This window comes from Musca autumnalis, unplaced genomic scaffold (genome assembly GCF_047663935.1).
Source record: "Musca autumnalis isolate F117 unplaced genomic scaffold, ASM4766393v1 scaffold_2, whole genome shotgun sequence".
In the NCBI taxonomy this organism is placed as follows: domain Eukaryota; kingdom Metazoa; phylum Arthropoda; class Insecta; order Diptera; family Muscidae; genus Musca; species Musca autumnalis.
The window spans coordinates 182,569,981-182,588,170 of NW_027411755.1; the positions used below are offsets into that span (position 1 = coordinate 182,569,981).

The following is an 18,190-nucleotide window of genomic DNA, read 5'->3' on the forward strand; positions in this document are numbered from 1 at the left end:
AACATCAACTGCGGTTAGAGTGGATATGAAAGGCTGTTTCGGCAAGAAAGTTTGCTTCTATAGACTCTTTCTGAAAAAGGGGTGCTTCTGTAGACTATTCTGAAAGAAGTGGTGCTTCTGTACACTTTTCTGAAAGAAGAGGAGCTTCTGTAGACTCTGGAAGAAAGCGTGCTTCCATTGACTCTTTCTGAAAGAAGGGGTGCTTCTATATACTCTCTCTGAAAGACAGGGTGCTTCTATAGACTCCTTCTGGAAGACAGGGTACTTCTGTTTCTGTGGACTCTTTCTGAAAGAAGGTGTGCTTCTGTAGACTCTTTCTGAAGGAAAGCGTGCTTCTATAGATTCTTTGGGAAAGGCAGGGTGCTTCTATAGACTCTTTCTGAAGGAAAGCGTGCTGCTATAGACCCTTTCTGAAAGACACGGTGCTTCTATAGACCCTTTCTGAAAGACAGGGTGTTTCTATAGACCCTTTCTGAAATACAGGGTGCTTCTTTAGAGCCTTTCTGAATGACAGGGTGCTTCTTTAGAGCCTTTCTGAATGACAGGGTGATTCTAAAGACCCCTTTTGAAAGAATGGTAACTTCTGTAGATTCTTTCTGAAAAAAGGGGTACTTCTACAGACTCTTTCTGAAAGAAGTGGGGCTTCTGTAGACTCTTTCTGAAAGAAAGGTTGCTTCTAAGTACCCTTTCTGAAAGAAGCGATGCTTCTATAGACTCTTTCTGAAAGAAGTGGTGTTTCTGTAGACTCTTTCTGAAAGAGAGTGTGCTTCTATAGACTCTTTCGGAATGGCAGGGTGCTTCTATAGACTCTTTCGGAATGGCAGGGTGATTCTATAGAACCTTTCTAAAAGAAACGGTGGTTCTATAGACTCTTTCTGAAAGAAACGGTGCTTCTGTAGACTCTTTCTGAAAGAAACAGTGCTTCTATTGCAGGTTACAGCGTAGTGATGGTTACAACGTACTGAGGAAGGATTGCACCAGAAGTGAAGGTGTGGGAATATCTTTCCTATGTAATCAGTCTGCTCAGTACAAACCTATCTCACATGAGCCTGGCTCTAATGACCAGTCAGATGTGGAAGGACTAATAGCTGTACTCCAGGTTATAGGTCGAACAATAGCCCGGTTTTGGAAGCCCATAATAGACTAAGGGGGTATTGCGGTGGCTGTGCGAATTGACAGCTCTATGTTTTGCACGTCCAATGAGAACGCCCTACCAGAAATAGCGGAGAGTACCATAGTTCGCCAGACATAACCATCGTGTCACCTGGTCTGACAAATGACGTCAGCTGACTACCCGTTATTTCTCTTGGATCAGTCCATTTTCCCATAATTATCTACATTAGCAGACCGCCGGATTTCACAACCTCTGAACACCGCACTTTCGTCAAACATGGGAAAGCTAATTGGCCGAGTTTCCAAGGCATCGGAGTCCAAGACAGCCGAGTTCCGAGACATCATTACTGCTGGAGCCGCACGCCATATACCTGCTTGTCGAATACCCGAAGTGAGACCAAACTTCCCGGCAGAGGTGACGGGATTAGCTAATGGGCGTGATGAGCTTCGTCGTGTCAATCCCAGTGACCCAGAGTCAGGGAGTTGATGCTGAATGTTAACAGGTTGTTCGGTCAGTATAAGCGGAACAAGTGGCTAAATCATCTGAAAAGTTACAACATTGGAGTCGGAATACGTGAATTGTGGGCAACGGTTAAGTCACTCTCGTACCCTCTGAAGAAGGAAGATAGGATATAAGTCACGTTTGGCGACGTTACGTTGACTAATCTGAAAAGGGCCGCAAGTTCTTTTAATCGACAATTTGTCGAGCACCCTAGGAGTGGCAGGGCGACGAGAAGAGTACTACGTCGTATTAGATCTCTGCTTGCCGAGGATGAACCACCGCAATTTAGAAATAGATGGATAAGTTGGGAGTTGAGTGTCTTAAGAAAGTTTTCTACCTGTCGCTAGCCACCCACATCGTTCCAGTAGTCTGGAAAAAGGGCTGGGTGAACCCGCTAATGAATCCAGGCAAGAATGGCAGCAAAGGTGAATCGAATAGACCGATTTCGCCCGTAGCAAATGCTCTTGACGTTTTACTCCTACCCAGTATCAGAAATAGCTATACAGTTGTCGATCATCAGCATGGATTCCGTAACCTGCACAACACTACAAAAGCGCTGCAAGCCATCTCCACGCATATTAGTCGAGGACTTACTCAGAACAAACCGTGCAACAGAAGAGTGTTGGTGGCGCCCGACTTATCAAAAGACTTTTATACTGTGAAACACTCCACGCTGTTTGAGGACATTGAGCAGACTACCCTCCGGCCAACTTGGAAACGTTGGATAATCAATTATGTGTGTAAACGCCAGTCGTACGTGGAATTCAGGAACAAGAAGTCTAAGCACCTTAGAGTGAACCAAGGAGTTCCCAATACAGCATGAAGATTCTTCCAATACAGCAGTACCTGCTCGGGTGATACCGTGAGAGCCATCCTAATCACCATTTGGTGGATAAGACCCCCCACCCAGGCATGTCAAGAGGGATCTGCATGATCTAGAAAGAGAAGTCCAATGTTACAAGAGAGAAGCCCTGGTTTAACAAGCCTATCAAGCAGGTTTAACTAGAATTCACTCAGATGCATTCGCAGATGTCATAAACAACTATTGTGTGAATGCGATCCTCCAAGAACATCCCCCGTCTATCGCAGTTTAGGAGCGTCAGCTGCCACGACAAACGAGAGTAGTTTTGCCGCAACTTCGCTCGGGATGGTACAGCCGTCTAAATTCCTATAGGGCAAGAATCAATAACACTATGCAAAGCACGAAGCACTGCACCTTTTGCCAAACATACCTAACTAACTCCACCAGTAGCTTTGTGGTTACAAACTATCGAATTAGTCACATTCCTAGAACTGGAGATAGAACCAGAGCCGGATCATATGCTGTTACGCAACCTGTCGATATCCTATGCTGGTATCACGGGCCAGCGGCTTTCAGTTGGCTATTAAATACCAACCCTCACATATCTATCCTTATTGAAAGAAGCGATTCTTGTCCGCTTATTCAGGTCGTGTAAACGCCTCTGGGGAAAATTCGCATGATTGATTCTCTCACTCCACGTGTTTACGAAGAGCTGCCGTTAAACCATCTACAATTGTCAATTTTATTCTTTACGCATTATTCACTTGGATCCTCTTCACACTTCTTCAGCTATCGGTCTTTCCTATTCGTTTTCCTCATATTTATATACTTCCAGGAAGAAAGCTGTGGACCTAAGGTCTCCGAGTGAAGCAGTTGTGATGAACTATGACAGCTGTGCATCCTTACACTTAATCTTCATTGATTCCTTGTAACAAGTTACCCACAATGTTCCCAAGTCCCAACTTTATGTTCCATATGTTCCGAACATTGCCACCGAAAGACTTTCCTTAACTGGTACACATTGAGATCGTAGCCTATGCCGATGATTGTATGATCTTGGCGTCAGGTACTGTCTCTAATATAATTTGTGAAAAGTTGAACTCCTATTTAATCGAACGCACCACCTTTTATCTCTCGAGGAATATCTGTAACTTGGTCCACAGTTACTCTGTTTACCTTATGAACTGCGGATATGAGCACAGACTTGAATGTCCTGGTAGATGGTAGCAGAATTCCGAACACAGATTGTCCATATCGCCCGCGCATGCTACATCTACCTGCGACATGCTAAGATGTAGGAACAAAGTTCTCAAGTCTCCAACCGGCAGCACATGTGGCGCACACAAAGAAACCTTGTTGACGCCAGTGTGGTCCGCGAACATAAGTACAACGCGATGGAACAGTCAGAATCCCACCCTGAGAACAGACTGCCTCCTCATGATTTCAGTGGACTATCTACATTAGGAGACAAAGATTGTCACAGTACAGCAACGCAATGGTATGCTCCGGCTGCAGTATCTGCTCGGGCGTTCTGGGGGAGAGATCATACAATATTAGGGAGAACCCCTACATCAGCAAGCCCATTAAGCTGATTTGCATACCATTCACACAGATACAGTCGCTGATGCACTAAACAACTATCGTGCGAATGCGGTCCTTGTATCGTGTGAATGTTCAACTTTTTTGGGGCAACTACGTTCAGGATGGTCAGCCGTCTAAATTCCTATGGAGCAAGGATTGATGACACCGTGCAAAACATCAGCCCTGCATTCGGTACAGGCCCGCACGACACACTGCATATTATCAACTGCCCCGCCAAACCTACTCAATTAACTCCAGTAGATTTGTGGTTACAACCAATCGAAGCAGACACATTCCTGGACCAGGAGATAGAGCCAAAGCCTAATTAAAAGCAGGAACACATACTGTAACAGCAACAAGCTACTACGATGATAGGTTGAACTGTTATACCTCAGTATGAAAGCACCAACCCAACCGAAGCTAACAAAAGAAAAAAAAAAAAAAAACTGATGGAGGGCTTTGTGAAACCACAGTTTTTTCACTTCATTGGAATACTCGATAAGTTCATCTTAGACAATATTGACCGGGTCTGGTCTGACGAACCTAAATGTCGTGTTATCAAACGGATCTGGCCAGTTTTATCTAGTCGAATGACTTCAGCCCTACTCTCTCTTAGAAAATTACATATTAGAATTGCCGTAGAGTGGAATGCAACCGATATCGACTATTGCAGTCTCTGTGAGGATAAGATGAAAACTATTGAGCACCTGTTATGTCGCTGACCTACGCTTAGTAGCACTAGACACTCTCTCTTCATTGGATCACGTAATTCTTGCCCGCTTCTCCATCACATGCATATGTGGAAATACTCAAGATTGATTCTCTTACTTTATATGTATACCAAGAATGGTCGCTGAACCCTCGCCATTCTTCTAAATGATATTCTACACTCCTTTCACTCTGCTCTACACACTTATTTTAGTATCAGTCTTTCCTATTCCTTTTTTAATATACTTTCAAGAAAAAAGCAATGAAGCAAAAACCAATTGTGATGAACTATGGCAGGTATATATCTTAAAACCTAGCGTAACCTTCCTTGATTCATTGTGACAAGTTTCCAATCAATCTTATATTAAAATCTGTTTAACATTACCCAAGTTATACATCGCTGAAGGTTTTAAAACTTGCAACTATGGTTGAGCACTACCAAGCCCAACTTTTTGTTCCATAAGTTCCAGCATTGCCTCCCAAGACTTACCTTAACTGGTACACGTTCTCTGGAGCGTTTCAAATAGGCATCATCTTCATAAACATCACGGGTCAAGCCAAAATCGGAAATTTTACAAATATGACCTTCAGCCAAGAGGACATTGCGGGCAGCCAAATCTCGATGGACCAACTAAGAAATACCCAATAACATAAATCCATAAAATGCATTTGCCAAAAACTATTACCCACCTTAATATCCGTCAAATATGACATTCCTTTGCAAATTTGCCATGCAAACGACAGAATGCTGCGCACAGTCATTGGTTCCATGCCATCGGTAAATTCAGCACCGCTATATTCAAGTTTACGACACAGGCGTAAATAGCTACGCAATGCACCAAATTTGCAATATTCAATTATAATCAGCGGTGTATCACCCTTGGTACAGGCTCCCAAAAGTTTTATGACATTTGGATGGGATACCTCTTGCAGTAGTTGGAATTCGGAGAGTAAAGCCATATATTCCACGGAATTGGCACCTTTCTTAAGCATTTTTACTGCCACCGTTGTAGTCCCCTTAATGTTGGCAATATCTGTGGCATATGCCTTCATTACTTTACCAAATTCACCCTCACCCAGTATGCAGTCGAGTGCGAGATTTTCTCGTGGAAATTCCCATTTTGAATCAACCACAGAACTGTGGAATGTATAGCTGTTTTCCAGTTGAACCAAAGGTAAACCATCACCACTAGCAGAGCCATTTACTGCACCACCACCACATTGTGCTTCACTGCAGGAGGAGGGATCCATGGGGGATTTGCGTATATCTTCTCTATTGCCTAGGCTATTCATGGTTCTTGACTTTTTGTGCTTACCCAGGCGCATGATCAGCAAACACAAGATAAGTATGAGTAGCGTACTGGGACACACTATGGCTATTATGACACAAGTTTGATTACATTCAAAACCTTTGGCATTTATAAGACTTTCAGCTTCCGCTGTGGGGGCTTCCGTCAATGTGGCATTTGTGGTGGTGGCGGGTGGATTTTCGCTGTTAATTATGGTTGTTTCGGTTTTGTAGGCATTCGTTTCAGCTTTAGCTTCTATTTTATGTTGTTTTTTCTTCTTCGGTTTGGGCTCATCTTCATCCAAGGGGGTACAGGCACAATTGCCATTGTCATCACAGGTACATGTGCCCGAAGCCGAGGAAATACCTTTACGTTTATCCGTCACGGAGAGAGGACTTAGAATCTTATTACCTCCGGTACAATCTTGAGGGCACACAAATGTATTAATCTCTTCCAAGGGGTCGCATACATTGTCGGGACAAAATGTAGCATTGGGAACACAGGAAGCATAATTCGAACTGAAGCGGGCACTGTTGGTACCGCGCCATATACAACTGCCACCATTTGTGCCAAGGCCACAAAACGACTGACACTGTTTGCGATATTTGATTTGGGCACATGTTTGACTTTTGGACTTTACCTTGTGTTCGCAGGTTACATTATTTGGCCGGCCCTCCATCAGGTGGATATTGATGACAAAGGATCGTTGATAGATGTCGTGCCATGTTACATTGAGACTGAAATGAAGTATGGAATAAAATTAATACAGAAATTGGGTGGGGAGAAGGAGTAGTCAGTCTAGCATCAGGGTAGCAAATTTCTAGCCGATCAAAAGTCGTGGATTTGGAGGAGATTTTTTCATATTTTCTTCCTATCCTCCTTGAGATTTGAAGAACGACATCTACTGGAAGACTTCAACACAAAAATTAGTTAAGACTTTAACCAATAATTCAGGTTTTAGGTCATATCGATCCTCTCCGTCGTATAACTCCCCTACAAAAATTGAAAAGAATACCCAAATTTTGCGAATCGGAAATGGTGGATTTTTAAAGATTTTTTTCTAGATTTCCATTCAGACCACAAGTTGTGATCTGAAACTTCTATCCCACTTGACATTAGAAGAACGACATCTATTGGGAGAAATCAACACAAAAACTAGACTTCAACCAATAATTTTGGTTTTAGATCATCACCTTCGTTTACCTTCCGTACAGAAGTTCAAAAAATTTCGTTAAAGTGGTGGTGTAATGCGGCAGCTTCGATGAGCTGTAACCTCAAAGCTGTTGAAGTTAGTTGAGAAGGTTTGGAAGAGCAGTTGAAGAGGTGTAGGTCTGTGCCACATGCTGGGCAGATGTTTTGCACGGTGTCATTGTTTTTCCCATATAGGAATTTAATGGCTGCACCATACTCTGGTTTCTCGTGGTAGCTGATGCTACTCAGCTGTGATAGATGGGGTTCTCCGAGGACCGCATTCATACGATTTTCTGCTTAATCTAGTTCTAGGAATGCGGCTGCTTCGATGACCTGTAACCTCAAAGCTGCTGGAGTTAGTTGAGTAGTTAGGTTTGACAGGACAATTGAAATGGTGCAGTGTTTCGTGCAGGTCGGTGCCGCATGCTGTTGGGTAGAATGTTTTGCACGGTGTCATCGATTCCTGCCCTATAGGAATTTAGACGCCTGCACCATCCCAAACGAAGTTGAACCAAAACTACTCTGGTTTGTCGTGGAAGTTGACGTTACTCAGCTGAGATAGATGGGGGATGTTCTCCGAGGACCGCATTCACACGATAGTTGTTTATGGCATCTTATACCTGCTTGATAGGCTTGTTGATCTATGTGTTCTCCTTTGTAGCGTTGGACCTCTATTTCTAGATCATGAAGATCCCACCTGAGTGGGTGGTTCCTAGTCACCATATGGTGATTAGGATGGCTTTCACGGTGTTACCTGAGCTGTACTGGAAGAATCATTGAAGAATTATGTCCACTGAAGACATGAGGAGGTACCATGTTGCAGTTCTGAGGGCGGCATACTAACATGTGTTAATATTTTTCCATCGCTTTGCACACCGACCTATCGCATTATCTGTGGTCAACAAGGTTTCTGTATCTGCATCCCAAGTTCTCACGGCTAGGGACTTGAGGAAACTGTCCCTAATCTTAACTTGTCGTTGACGACGTCAACATGCTGTCCCTAGAATCTTATGGTGGTTGGTGGTCGGAATTCTGCTACAATCGACCATGACATTCAACTCAGTTCTCACCTCTGGCGTCCATGTGTTAAACAGAGCGGCAGTAGATTTTGTGAACATGCTGGGGGTCACATTCCCCTAAAATCTTGCGGTGGTTGGGGGTCGGAATTCTGCTACCATATTCCTCGCGTGGGAAAATGTGATAAAATAGGCGTTCAACCATTCACAAATGACATCAGGGAAAGTACCTGACGCCAAGATCGTACAATAATCCGCATATGTTACGCACTTTGGGGAACTTCCTGTTTCAATCTACGAACCTTAAACTTTTTTTCTGAGTTCTACGTATGACTGGCGTAAACACATATAATTGATTATCCAACATTTCAAACTTGACCGGAAGGTAGTCTGCTCAAACAGCGTGGAGTGCTTGACAATCTCATAGGCTTTTAATAAGTCAAGCGACACCTATCTTCCTTATTTCCAAGGTTCGAGAGTGGCTTAACAGTTGCCCACTGTTCTCTTATTGCGGCCACAATATGGCAACTCTTCAGATGATTTAACCACTTGTTCCGCTTATGCTCAGCGACCAACCTGTTAACTTCCAGTCTCAGCTCCCCGACACTGGGGTTGACACGACGCAACTCATCACGCTCGTTTGCTAATCCCTTCACCTCTGCTGGGAAGTTTGGTCTCACTTTGGGTATTCGATCAGCAGGAATATATCTCGGAACGTCATTTCTGATACCGAACATGAAAAGCGTTGGGCAGATCTCTGAAACGTTGATTAGTGAACTCTGAAACTCTGCCACTTAGCTTTCCCATGATTGATGAAAGTGATAAAGTCGGGCTGTCGGCTGATCCAAGAGAAACGACGGGTTGCCAGGTGACGTCATTTGTCAGACCAGATGACACAATGGTTATGCCTGGAGAACTGTGACACTCTCCGCAAATTCAGGTAGGGCCGTCCTCATTGACCGTGCAAAACGTAGAGCTATCATCGCTATCGTTTCCGAGGATCGAATTCCACAACTCGTGATGAACAAGTCTCCCAAGACCTTCCAAAAGCCGGCTAACGTTAGGCCTATAACCTGGAGTACAGATATTTATCTGCGGTATGTATACGTTCAGTAACTCCACCTTGGCAGTTCCACACCTGACTGCTACCCCCATACATTCCATTTACGGGTCATTAGAGCCAGGCTCAAGCGAAAAGACTGGGTCAGTCTTCTCAATGAGGCCGATGATGTCAATCCTTTTCTTCAGAATACTAATCAAATCAGTCTTAAGCTTCTCATTTTGTCGCCTGAGTCTTAGATTCAGTTCGTCAAGACTCATGACAACCCCGCCCCAAAGATCTGAGTAAGATGTGTTTTTAGGCTCTTCGTCAACGCCCAAAACCTGATCCGTCAACAGTTCCTGGGGAATAGAATTTGTGTTTGTTTGCTGTTGTGTTATAAAAAGAATTCCTGAAAAAGGTCGATCATGGCCCTCCTTTGCCGTGACAAGAACGTGACATCTAACTCTATACTTCGTTGAGGTGACCAAGAATTAAGGAAACACTTTTATACTACATTAGGGTACCGAATTGCAAACCTTAAAAACGCCGATAGGGTCGTGTTTGTCTGACACTATTTTGTTGCGATAATATAAAGCCGTTCTCAGGTATGTATATACTTACAAATAAATCGTTTCCGGTGCATATTTCAAGGCGACAATATCCTTGACATAAATAATACCAGCTGCCGAGGTTATACCAAACGCCTGACTACGATCTTCGATTAGGGTAAATTTCAACTGTGGCAAACGAATTAGATTGCGGAAATCTGCCGGCTGTGTGACACGATACATTGGCTGGGCGGTACGATAAACATAAACATCTTTTGGATATGAATTTGGTATGCTGCGTGTTAGGGTACGGCTAAAACTATCCGAATTCAGCAGTTCACTATCATCCGTATTCACCACATTCATTTTACGATTTTGTCTTGTACGCAAAGGCAAAGCTTGAGGATGATTTGCCTCGAGGATGAGTTCAGGATCTGTTTTAATGCATATCTTTGCAGTGGCCTGGAAAAAATCATGAGAAAATCTCATCCACCATGTCAGAAAAATGGAATTTGTAAATTGTCTTACCGTATTTTTACTGGTTCCCTCTATAGTTTTATCACTGGCCTGCAGGGCAAAACAATAGGATGGCTGATTGGCCACACCGTTGCGGGCAAATCGTATCTCTGTAAGAAATTTTGTAAAGTTCCAATATAAGGTGCTTTAAAATTTCTTGAAAATGTTCAACTTACGACAACTGATCATGGTATTTCTTTTCCTCGGATATTCACCCTCGTAGACATTACAAACTGGCCGCACAATATCCAGGGTATCATTGATGATTTTATAGGTTTGATAGACATTCGTTGCCACCGAATCCTTGTCCATAAATAATATTTTCTCACCGATATTTTCATTCTGTAAATAATAAAAAAGGAATATAAAGATGGTTGTGGCGCCCAACGTTAAATTTTAAAAATGCTTATCTTGAGAAATATAAGCAAAGAAAACCCGTGGAAAACAAAAACCCCATGGAGGCAGATTCTTCGACACCACATTGATCCGGAAGCACACTACATCAGTGTTCTGACCAGCAGTTGCCACCTCAGTGTATATGTGTTTGTATTTTCTTTAATAAATTGTTTATAGAAACTCATTTTCTTTCCGAAATTATCTAGAGAAGGACCCTGTGAGGGGGAAAGTCGTAAATCTCGTTTTCCCCACACAAACATAGAAATGTATGACAAAAGGCCAGAAAGGCTGTTTAAGTTGTTATTTTTTTGTTATTTTGAGTTAGTCTGTTTTGCCTATGAACGAAGGATTGTGTGTTTTGTTCCCAATAATAAAGGTATAAATTACTTGTAATGGTTTTGTTGCATAGCGGGGGTACCGTTGGGATCAAAATACTCTCATAGGGAATAAACAGAAGTAAACAAGGTACCGTTGCGGCGATGACGTTGGTCGGAGAGAGTCAGTGCAGCGGCGGCGAATTGAGTAGCTGAGAGGGTGGTCTACAGAGAGAAGCGGCCAATTCGCCGCGACAACAGAGGCTTAAAGCAGACTTGCGCACGGGAAAGGAGTCAGTCTATGTCGAGTGCTGATCGAGTGCGGATCGGGAAAATTTAGTAATCGAGAGTGATACGCGGTCGTACGTTTGGTGGCAGCGCGAAATAGGACTAGTGGTTTTTTTTGGTTGTTCCTGTGCGATTATAAACGTGAGTACTAAGAATTATATAATTTTACATTGTGCTCCCTATACCCCTCCCAAGTGTAACCCCACAATTAGTGTGAACAGAGAACTCATACAAGGATATTCGTGTGTTACAATTGAGATTTGTTTTTTTTTAAACAATATCACTTCTCGCCTCGAACTCTAGGGAGGGCCGAACGGTCTCCTATAGAATCAATAGTGTAAAACTTTAGGGAGGGCCGAACGGTCTCCTACATTATTACTCGTGTTTAACTTCATGGAGGGCCGCACGGTCTCCACGATTATCATCTGTATTGAACTTTAGGGAGGGCCGATCGGTCTCTTACATTATTACTCGTGTATAACTTTATAGAGGGCCGAACGGTCTCCAATATCACTACTCGCGTCGAATTCTAGGGAGGGCCGAACGGTCTCCTATAGAATCAATAGTGTCAAACTCCAGGGAGGGCCGAACGGTCTCCTACATTATAACTCGTGTTGAACTTCAAGGAGGGCCGAACGGTCTCCAATACTATTGCTCGCGTCGAAACTTAGGGTGGGCCGAACGGTCACCAATATCATCACGGGCGTTTAACTTTAAGGAGGGCTGAGCGGTCTCCGATATCATCCCTAGCGTTGAACTTTAGAGAGGGCCGAACGGTCTCAAATAATATCACGTGTGTTGAACTTCAAGGAGGGCCGAACGGTCTCCAACACTATTGCTCGCGTCGAAACTTAGGGTGGGCCGAACGGTCACCAATATCATCACGTGCGTTTAACTTCAAGGAGGGCTGAACGGTCTCCGATAGCATCCCTAGCGTTGAACTTTAGAGAGGGCCGAACGGTCTCAAATAATATCACGTGTGTTGAACTTCAAGGAGGGCCGAACGGTCTCCCAATACCATTACTAGCGTCGGACTTTAGGAAGGGCCAAACGGTCTCCAACTATATTGCTTGTGCGAACTTCAGGGAGGGCCGAACGGTCTCCCATCCTATTGCTTGTACCGAACATCAAGGAGGGCAGAACGGTCTCCAACATTATCATCTGTATTGAACTTCGGGGAGGGCTGAACGGTCCCCTATACTATTGGTAGTCTTGAACATCGAGGAGGGCCGAACGGTCTCCAATATTCTTAGCTGTATTGACGCTTAGCCAGCGTATTCGGGTGCCGACATATCTGAAGAGCTCGAAAGTGGTGTCTGAGCGGATTGCCGTGAAAGGACCTGGCCATCCAGCGGAGGGTGACCGAGGCTACCGGAGGTGTTCACGACCGAAACCGATCGTGGTAAAACTAGGTTTAAGGTTATAGATTATTGGAATTTTATAATTTGGAAATAAAGATTGAACTTGTGAATTTGAAATTAAAATAAAACGAAACGTCTTTTCCCTCTCGGTCACTGCAAATATAAAATTCTGTGACGAACTCCGCCCCCTGAGTATATCCACGCTATTAGCGGAAAACGTGTCGTTACAACCCTTTCTTTCAGGAAGGGTCTATAGAAGGACCCTTTCTTTCAGGAAGGGTCTATAGAAGGACCCTTTCTTTCAGGAAGGGTCTATAGAAGCAGGAAGGGTCTATAGAAGCACCCTTTCTTTCAGGAAGGGTCTATAGAAGCACCCTTTCTTTCAGGAAGGGTCTATAGAAGCACCCTTTCTTTCAGGAAGGGTCTATAGAAGCACCCTTTCTTTCAGGAAGGGTCTATAGAAGCACCCTTTCTTTCAGGAAGGGTCTATAGAAGCACCCTTTCTTTCAGGAAGGGTCTATAGAAGCACCCTTTCTTTCAGGAAGGGTCTATAGAAGCACTCTTTCTTTCAGGAAGGGTCTATAGAAGCACCCTTTCTTTCAGGAAGGGTCTATAGAAGCACCCTTTCTTTCAGGAAGGGTCTATAGAAGCACCCTTTCTTTCAGGAAGGGTCTATAGAAGCACCCTTTCTTTCAGGAAGGGTCTATAGAAGCACCCTTTCTTTCAGGAAGGGTCTATAGAAGCACCCCTTTTTTTCAGGAAGGGTCTATAGAAGCACCCTTTCTTTCAGGAACTCGAACTCTAGGGAGGGCCGAACGGTCTCCTATAGAATTAATAGTGTAAAACTTTAGGGAGGGCCGAACGGTCTCCTACATTATTACTCGTGTTTAACTTCATGGAGGGCCGCACGGTCTCCACGATTATCATCTGTATTGAACTTTAGGGAGGGCCGATCGGTCTCTTACATTATTACTCGTGTATAACTTTATAGAGGGCAGAACGGTCTCCAATATCACTACTCGTGTCGAATTCTAGGGAGGGCCGAACGGTCTCCTATAGAATCAATAGTGTCAAACTCCAGGGAGGGCCGAACGGTCTCCTACATTATAACTCGTGTTGAACTTCGAGGAGGGCCGAACGGTCTCCAATACTATTGCTCGCGTCGAAACTTAGGGTGGGCCGAACGGTCACCAATATCATCACGGGCGTTTAACTTTAAGGAGGGCTGAGCGGTCTCCGATATCATCCCTAGCGTTGAACTTTAGAGAGGGCCGAACGGTCTCAAATAATATCACGTGTGTTGAACTTCAAGGAGGGCCGAACGGTCTCCAACACTATTGCTCGCGTCGAAACTTAGGGTGGGCCGAACGGTCACCAATATCATCACGTGCGTTTAACTTCAAGGAGGGCTGAACGGTCTCCGATAGCATCCCTAGCGTTGAACTTTAGAGAGGGCCGAACGGTCTCAAATAATATCACGTGTGTTGAACTTCAAGGAGGGCCGAACGGTCTCTCAATACCATTACTAGCGTCGGACTTTAGGAAGGGCCAAACGGTCTCCAACTATATTGCTTGTGCGAACTTCAGGGAGGGCCGAACGGTCTCCCATCCTATTGCTTGTACCGAACATCAAGGAGGGCCGAACGGTCTCCAACATAATCATCTGTATTGAACTTCGGGGAGGGCTGAACGGTCCCCTATACTATTGGTAGTCTTGAACTTCGAGGAGGGCCGAACGGTCTCCAATATTCTTAGCTGTATTGACGCTTAGCCAGCGTATTCGGGTGCCGACATATCTGAAGAGCTCGAAAGTGGTGTCTGAGCGGATTGCCGTGAAAGGACCTGGCCATCCAGCGGAGGGTGACCGAGGCTACCGGAGGTGTTCTCGACCGAAACCGATCGTGGTAAAACTAGGTTTAAGGTTATAGATTATTGGCATTTTATAATTTGGAAATAAAGATTGAACTTGTGAATTTGAAATTAAAATAAAACAAAACGTCTTTTCCCTCTCGGTCACTGCAAATATAAAATTCTGTGACGAACTCCGCCCCCTGAGTATACCCACGCTATTAGCGGAAAACGTGTCGTTACAACCCTTTCTTTCAGGAAGGGTCCATAGAAGGACCCTTTCTTTCAGGAAGGGTCTATAGAAGCAGGAAGGGTCTATAGAAGCACCCTTTCTTTCAGGAAGGGTCTATAGAAGCACCCTTTCTTTCAGGAAGGGTCTATAGAAGCACCCTTTCTTTCAGGAAGGGTCTATAGAAGCACCCTTTCTTTCAGGAAGGGTCTATAGAAGCACCCTTTCTTTCAGGAAGGGTCTATAGAAGCACCCTTTCTTTCAGGAAGGGTCTATAGAAGCACCCTTTCTTTCAGGAAGGGTCTATAGAAGCACCCTTTCTTTCAGGAAGGGTCTATAGAAGCACCCTTTCTTTCAGGAAGGGTCTATAGAAGCACCCTTTCTTTCAGGAAGGGTCTATAGAAGCACCCTTTCTTTCAGGAAGGGTCTATAGAAGCACCCTTTCTTTCAGGAAGGGTCTATAGAAGCACCCTTTCTTTCAGGAAGGGTCTATAGAAGCACCCTTTCTTTCAGGAAGGGTCTATAGAAGCACCCTTTCTTTCAGGAAGGGTCTATAGAAGCACCCTTTCTTTCAGGAAGGGTCTATAGAAGCACCCTTTCTTTCAGGAAGGGTCTATAGAAGCACCCTTTCTTTCAGGAAGGGTCTATAGAAGCACCCTTTCTTTCAGGAAGGGTCTATAGAAGCACCCTTTCTTTCAGGAAGGGTCTATAGAAGCACCCTTTCTTTCAGGAAGGGTCTATAGAAGCACCCTTTCTTTCAGGAAGGGTCTATAGAAGCACCCTTTCTTTCAGGAAGGGTCTATAGAAGCACCCTTTCTTTCAGGAAGGGTCTATAGAAGCACCCTTTCTTTCAGGAAGGGTCTATAGAAGCACCCTTTCTTTCAGGAAGGGTCTATAGAAGCACCCTTTCTTTCAGGAAGGGTCTATAGAAGCACCCTTTCTTTCAGGAAGGGTCTATAGAAGCACCCTTTCTTTCAGGAAGGGTCTATAGAAGCACCCTTTCTTTCAGGAAGGGTCTATAGAAGCACCCTTTCTTTCAGGAAGGGTCTATAGAAGCACCCTTTCTTTCAGGAAGGGTCTATAGAAGCACCCTTTCTTTCAGGAAGGGTCTATAGAAGCACCCTTTCTTTCAGGAAGGGTCTATAGAAGCACCCTTTCTTTCAGGAAGGGTCTATAGAAGCACCCTTTCTTTCAGGAAGGGTCTATAGAAGCACCCTTTCTTTCAGGAAGGGTCTATAGAAGCACCCTTTCTTTCAGGAAGGGTCTATAGAAGCACCCTTTCTTTCAGGAAGGGTCTATAGAAGCACCCTTTTATTCAGGAAGGGTCTATAGAAGCACCCTTTCTTTCAGGAAGGGTCTATAGAAGCACCCTTTCTTTCAGCGAGGGTCTATAGAAGCACCCTTTCTTTCAGGAAGGGTCTATAGAAGCACCGTTTCTTTCAGGAAGGGTCTATAGAAGCACCCTTTCTTTCAGGAAGGGTCTATAGAAGAACCCTTTCTATCAGGAAGGGTGTATAGAAGCACCCTTTCTTTCAGGAAGGGTCTATAGAAGCACCCTTTCTTTCAGGAAGGGTCTATAGAAGCACCCTTTCTTTCAGGAAGGGTCTATAGAAGCACCCTTTCTTTCATTAATGGTCTATAGAAGCACCCTTTCTTTCATTAATGGTCTATAGAAGCACCCTTTCTTTCAGGAAGGGTCTATAGAAGCACCCTTTCTTTCATTAAGGGTCTATAGAAGCACCCTTTCTTTCAGGAAGGGTCTGTAGAAGCACCCTTTCTTTCAGGAAAGGTCTATAGAAGCACCCTTTCTTTCAGCAAGGGTCTATAGCACCCTTCCTTCCATAGAAGCACTCTTTCTTTCAAAAAGGGTATACAGAAGTACTTTTTCTTTCAGAAAGGGTCTATTGAAGCACCCTTTCTATTAAAAAGGGTCTATAGAAGCACTTTTCTTTCAGAAAGAGAGCATCATATCCCGGAATTGCTTACTAGGGATTTTTTGGTCAGTGCCGGGACGGGGGGAAACCCAGGACCAATTTGGATGTGATCGGTTTGTCACATCCGAAACTACCAGACTCAAATGCTGGCATTGCTGCGGGACTTGCAATTAAGCGTCAGTTTATCACCTACGAACGCCGCCCTTTCATCAATCATGAGAAAGCTAAAGCTTCAGAGAACTGTCCAACCCTTCTAATGTTCGGTTAGCAGCAATGATGTTGCGGGACATCATCGCTGCTTCAGAGAACTGTTCAAGCCTTCTAATGTTCGAGTTGTAGTAAGGGTGTTCTGGGAAATCATCACTTCTGCTGCCGCTCGGTACATACCTGCCGGTCGAATACCCGAACTGAGGCCTAATTTTCCAGCAGAGGGCGTAGGACTAGTAAATGAGTGTGATGAGCTTTGTCGAGCAAATTCCAGTGACCCCAGAGTCAGGGAACTGATACTGGAAGTTAACAGGTTGGTCGGTGAGCATGAGCGGAACAAGTGGTCTGAAGAGTTGTAACATTGGAGCCGAAATAAGTAAATTGTAGGCCAAATTAAAGTCACTCCGGAACCCTGGGAAAAAGAAAAACAGGATCTCAGTCACGTTAGGGGACGTTACGCTGACTGATCCAAAGCGGTACGTAAGTTATTTGTCGAGCATCCCGAGAGTAACAGGATGGAGAGAAGAGACCACGTCGCATTAGATCTCTTTCTACCGAGGAGGTACCACCACAATTTACAACCATTAGGTGCTGATCATCAGCATGGATTCCGTAAGCAGCACAGCACGACAACAGGGCTGCACGCCAACTCCACATATATTTGTCAAGGACTCAACCAGAGACCGCCGTGTGATAGAACAGTGATGGTGGCACTTGTCTTAGTCCCGGGCCACACTACAGTAATTGCATTGAAATTTTAATATGAAATTATGCGTTTCTGGATCGACGTCCATAGTAGAGTAAAATCATAAAATTGCTGTAGTGGGGAATTCGATTTAAGAACACCTAATTTCATGAAATTTTTTAATGAAATTCACGCTAGTGTGGACCGGGACTTACCAAAAGTCTTTGAAACGTGGGATAGTCAACTATATGTGTGGATGCCAGTCGTACGTGGAATTCAGGAACAAGAAGTACAAACCCGACATGAAACAGTCAGTTCCCCAAGGTGGGGTTATATCTCCGGAACTGTTTAACCTCTACCTCTCCTGTATTCCGGCCCCTCCAGGCGACATCGAGATCGTAATATATGCGGATGATTGCACGATCTTGGCGTCAGGTATCTTTCCTGATGACATCTGTGAGAGACTGAACTCCTATTTAGCCGTTATTACCACCAGTTTTCCACGCGAGGACTATGCAGATTTCCGACACAAAATCTACAGCCACTCTGTTCACCACATGGACAGCGCAGTTTGGAAGAGAATTGAATGTCGTGGTCGACGGTAGCAGAATTATGACCAC

At 44.3% G+C, this 18,190-nt stretch overlaps 1 protein-coding gene across 1 annotated transcript in view; it reads right to left on the minus strand.

The window, feature by feature from the left end:
• The window catches only part of Ret (protein kinase receptor Ret oncogene), a 114,626-nt gene that overhangs the window by 1,245 nt on the left and 95,191 nt on the right, over nt 1–18,190 (minus strand). Inside the window, exons 3-7 of the mRNA XM_073966222.1 lie at nt 10,485–10,650; nt 10,321–10,418; nt 9,866–10,254; nt 5,397–6,732; nt 5,197–5,337 (exon numbers count right to left, since the gene is read on the minus strand). Coding sequence (XP_073822323.1) covers nt 5,197–5,337; nt 5,397–6,732; nt 9,866–10,254; nt 10,321–10,418; nt 10,485–10,650 — 2,130 coding nt within the window. The remainder of the gene's footprint in view (nt 1–5,196; nt 5,338–5,396; nt 6,733–9,865; nt 10,255–10,320; nt 10,419–10,484; nt 10,651–18,190) is intronic.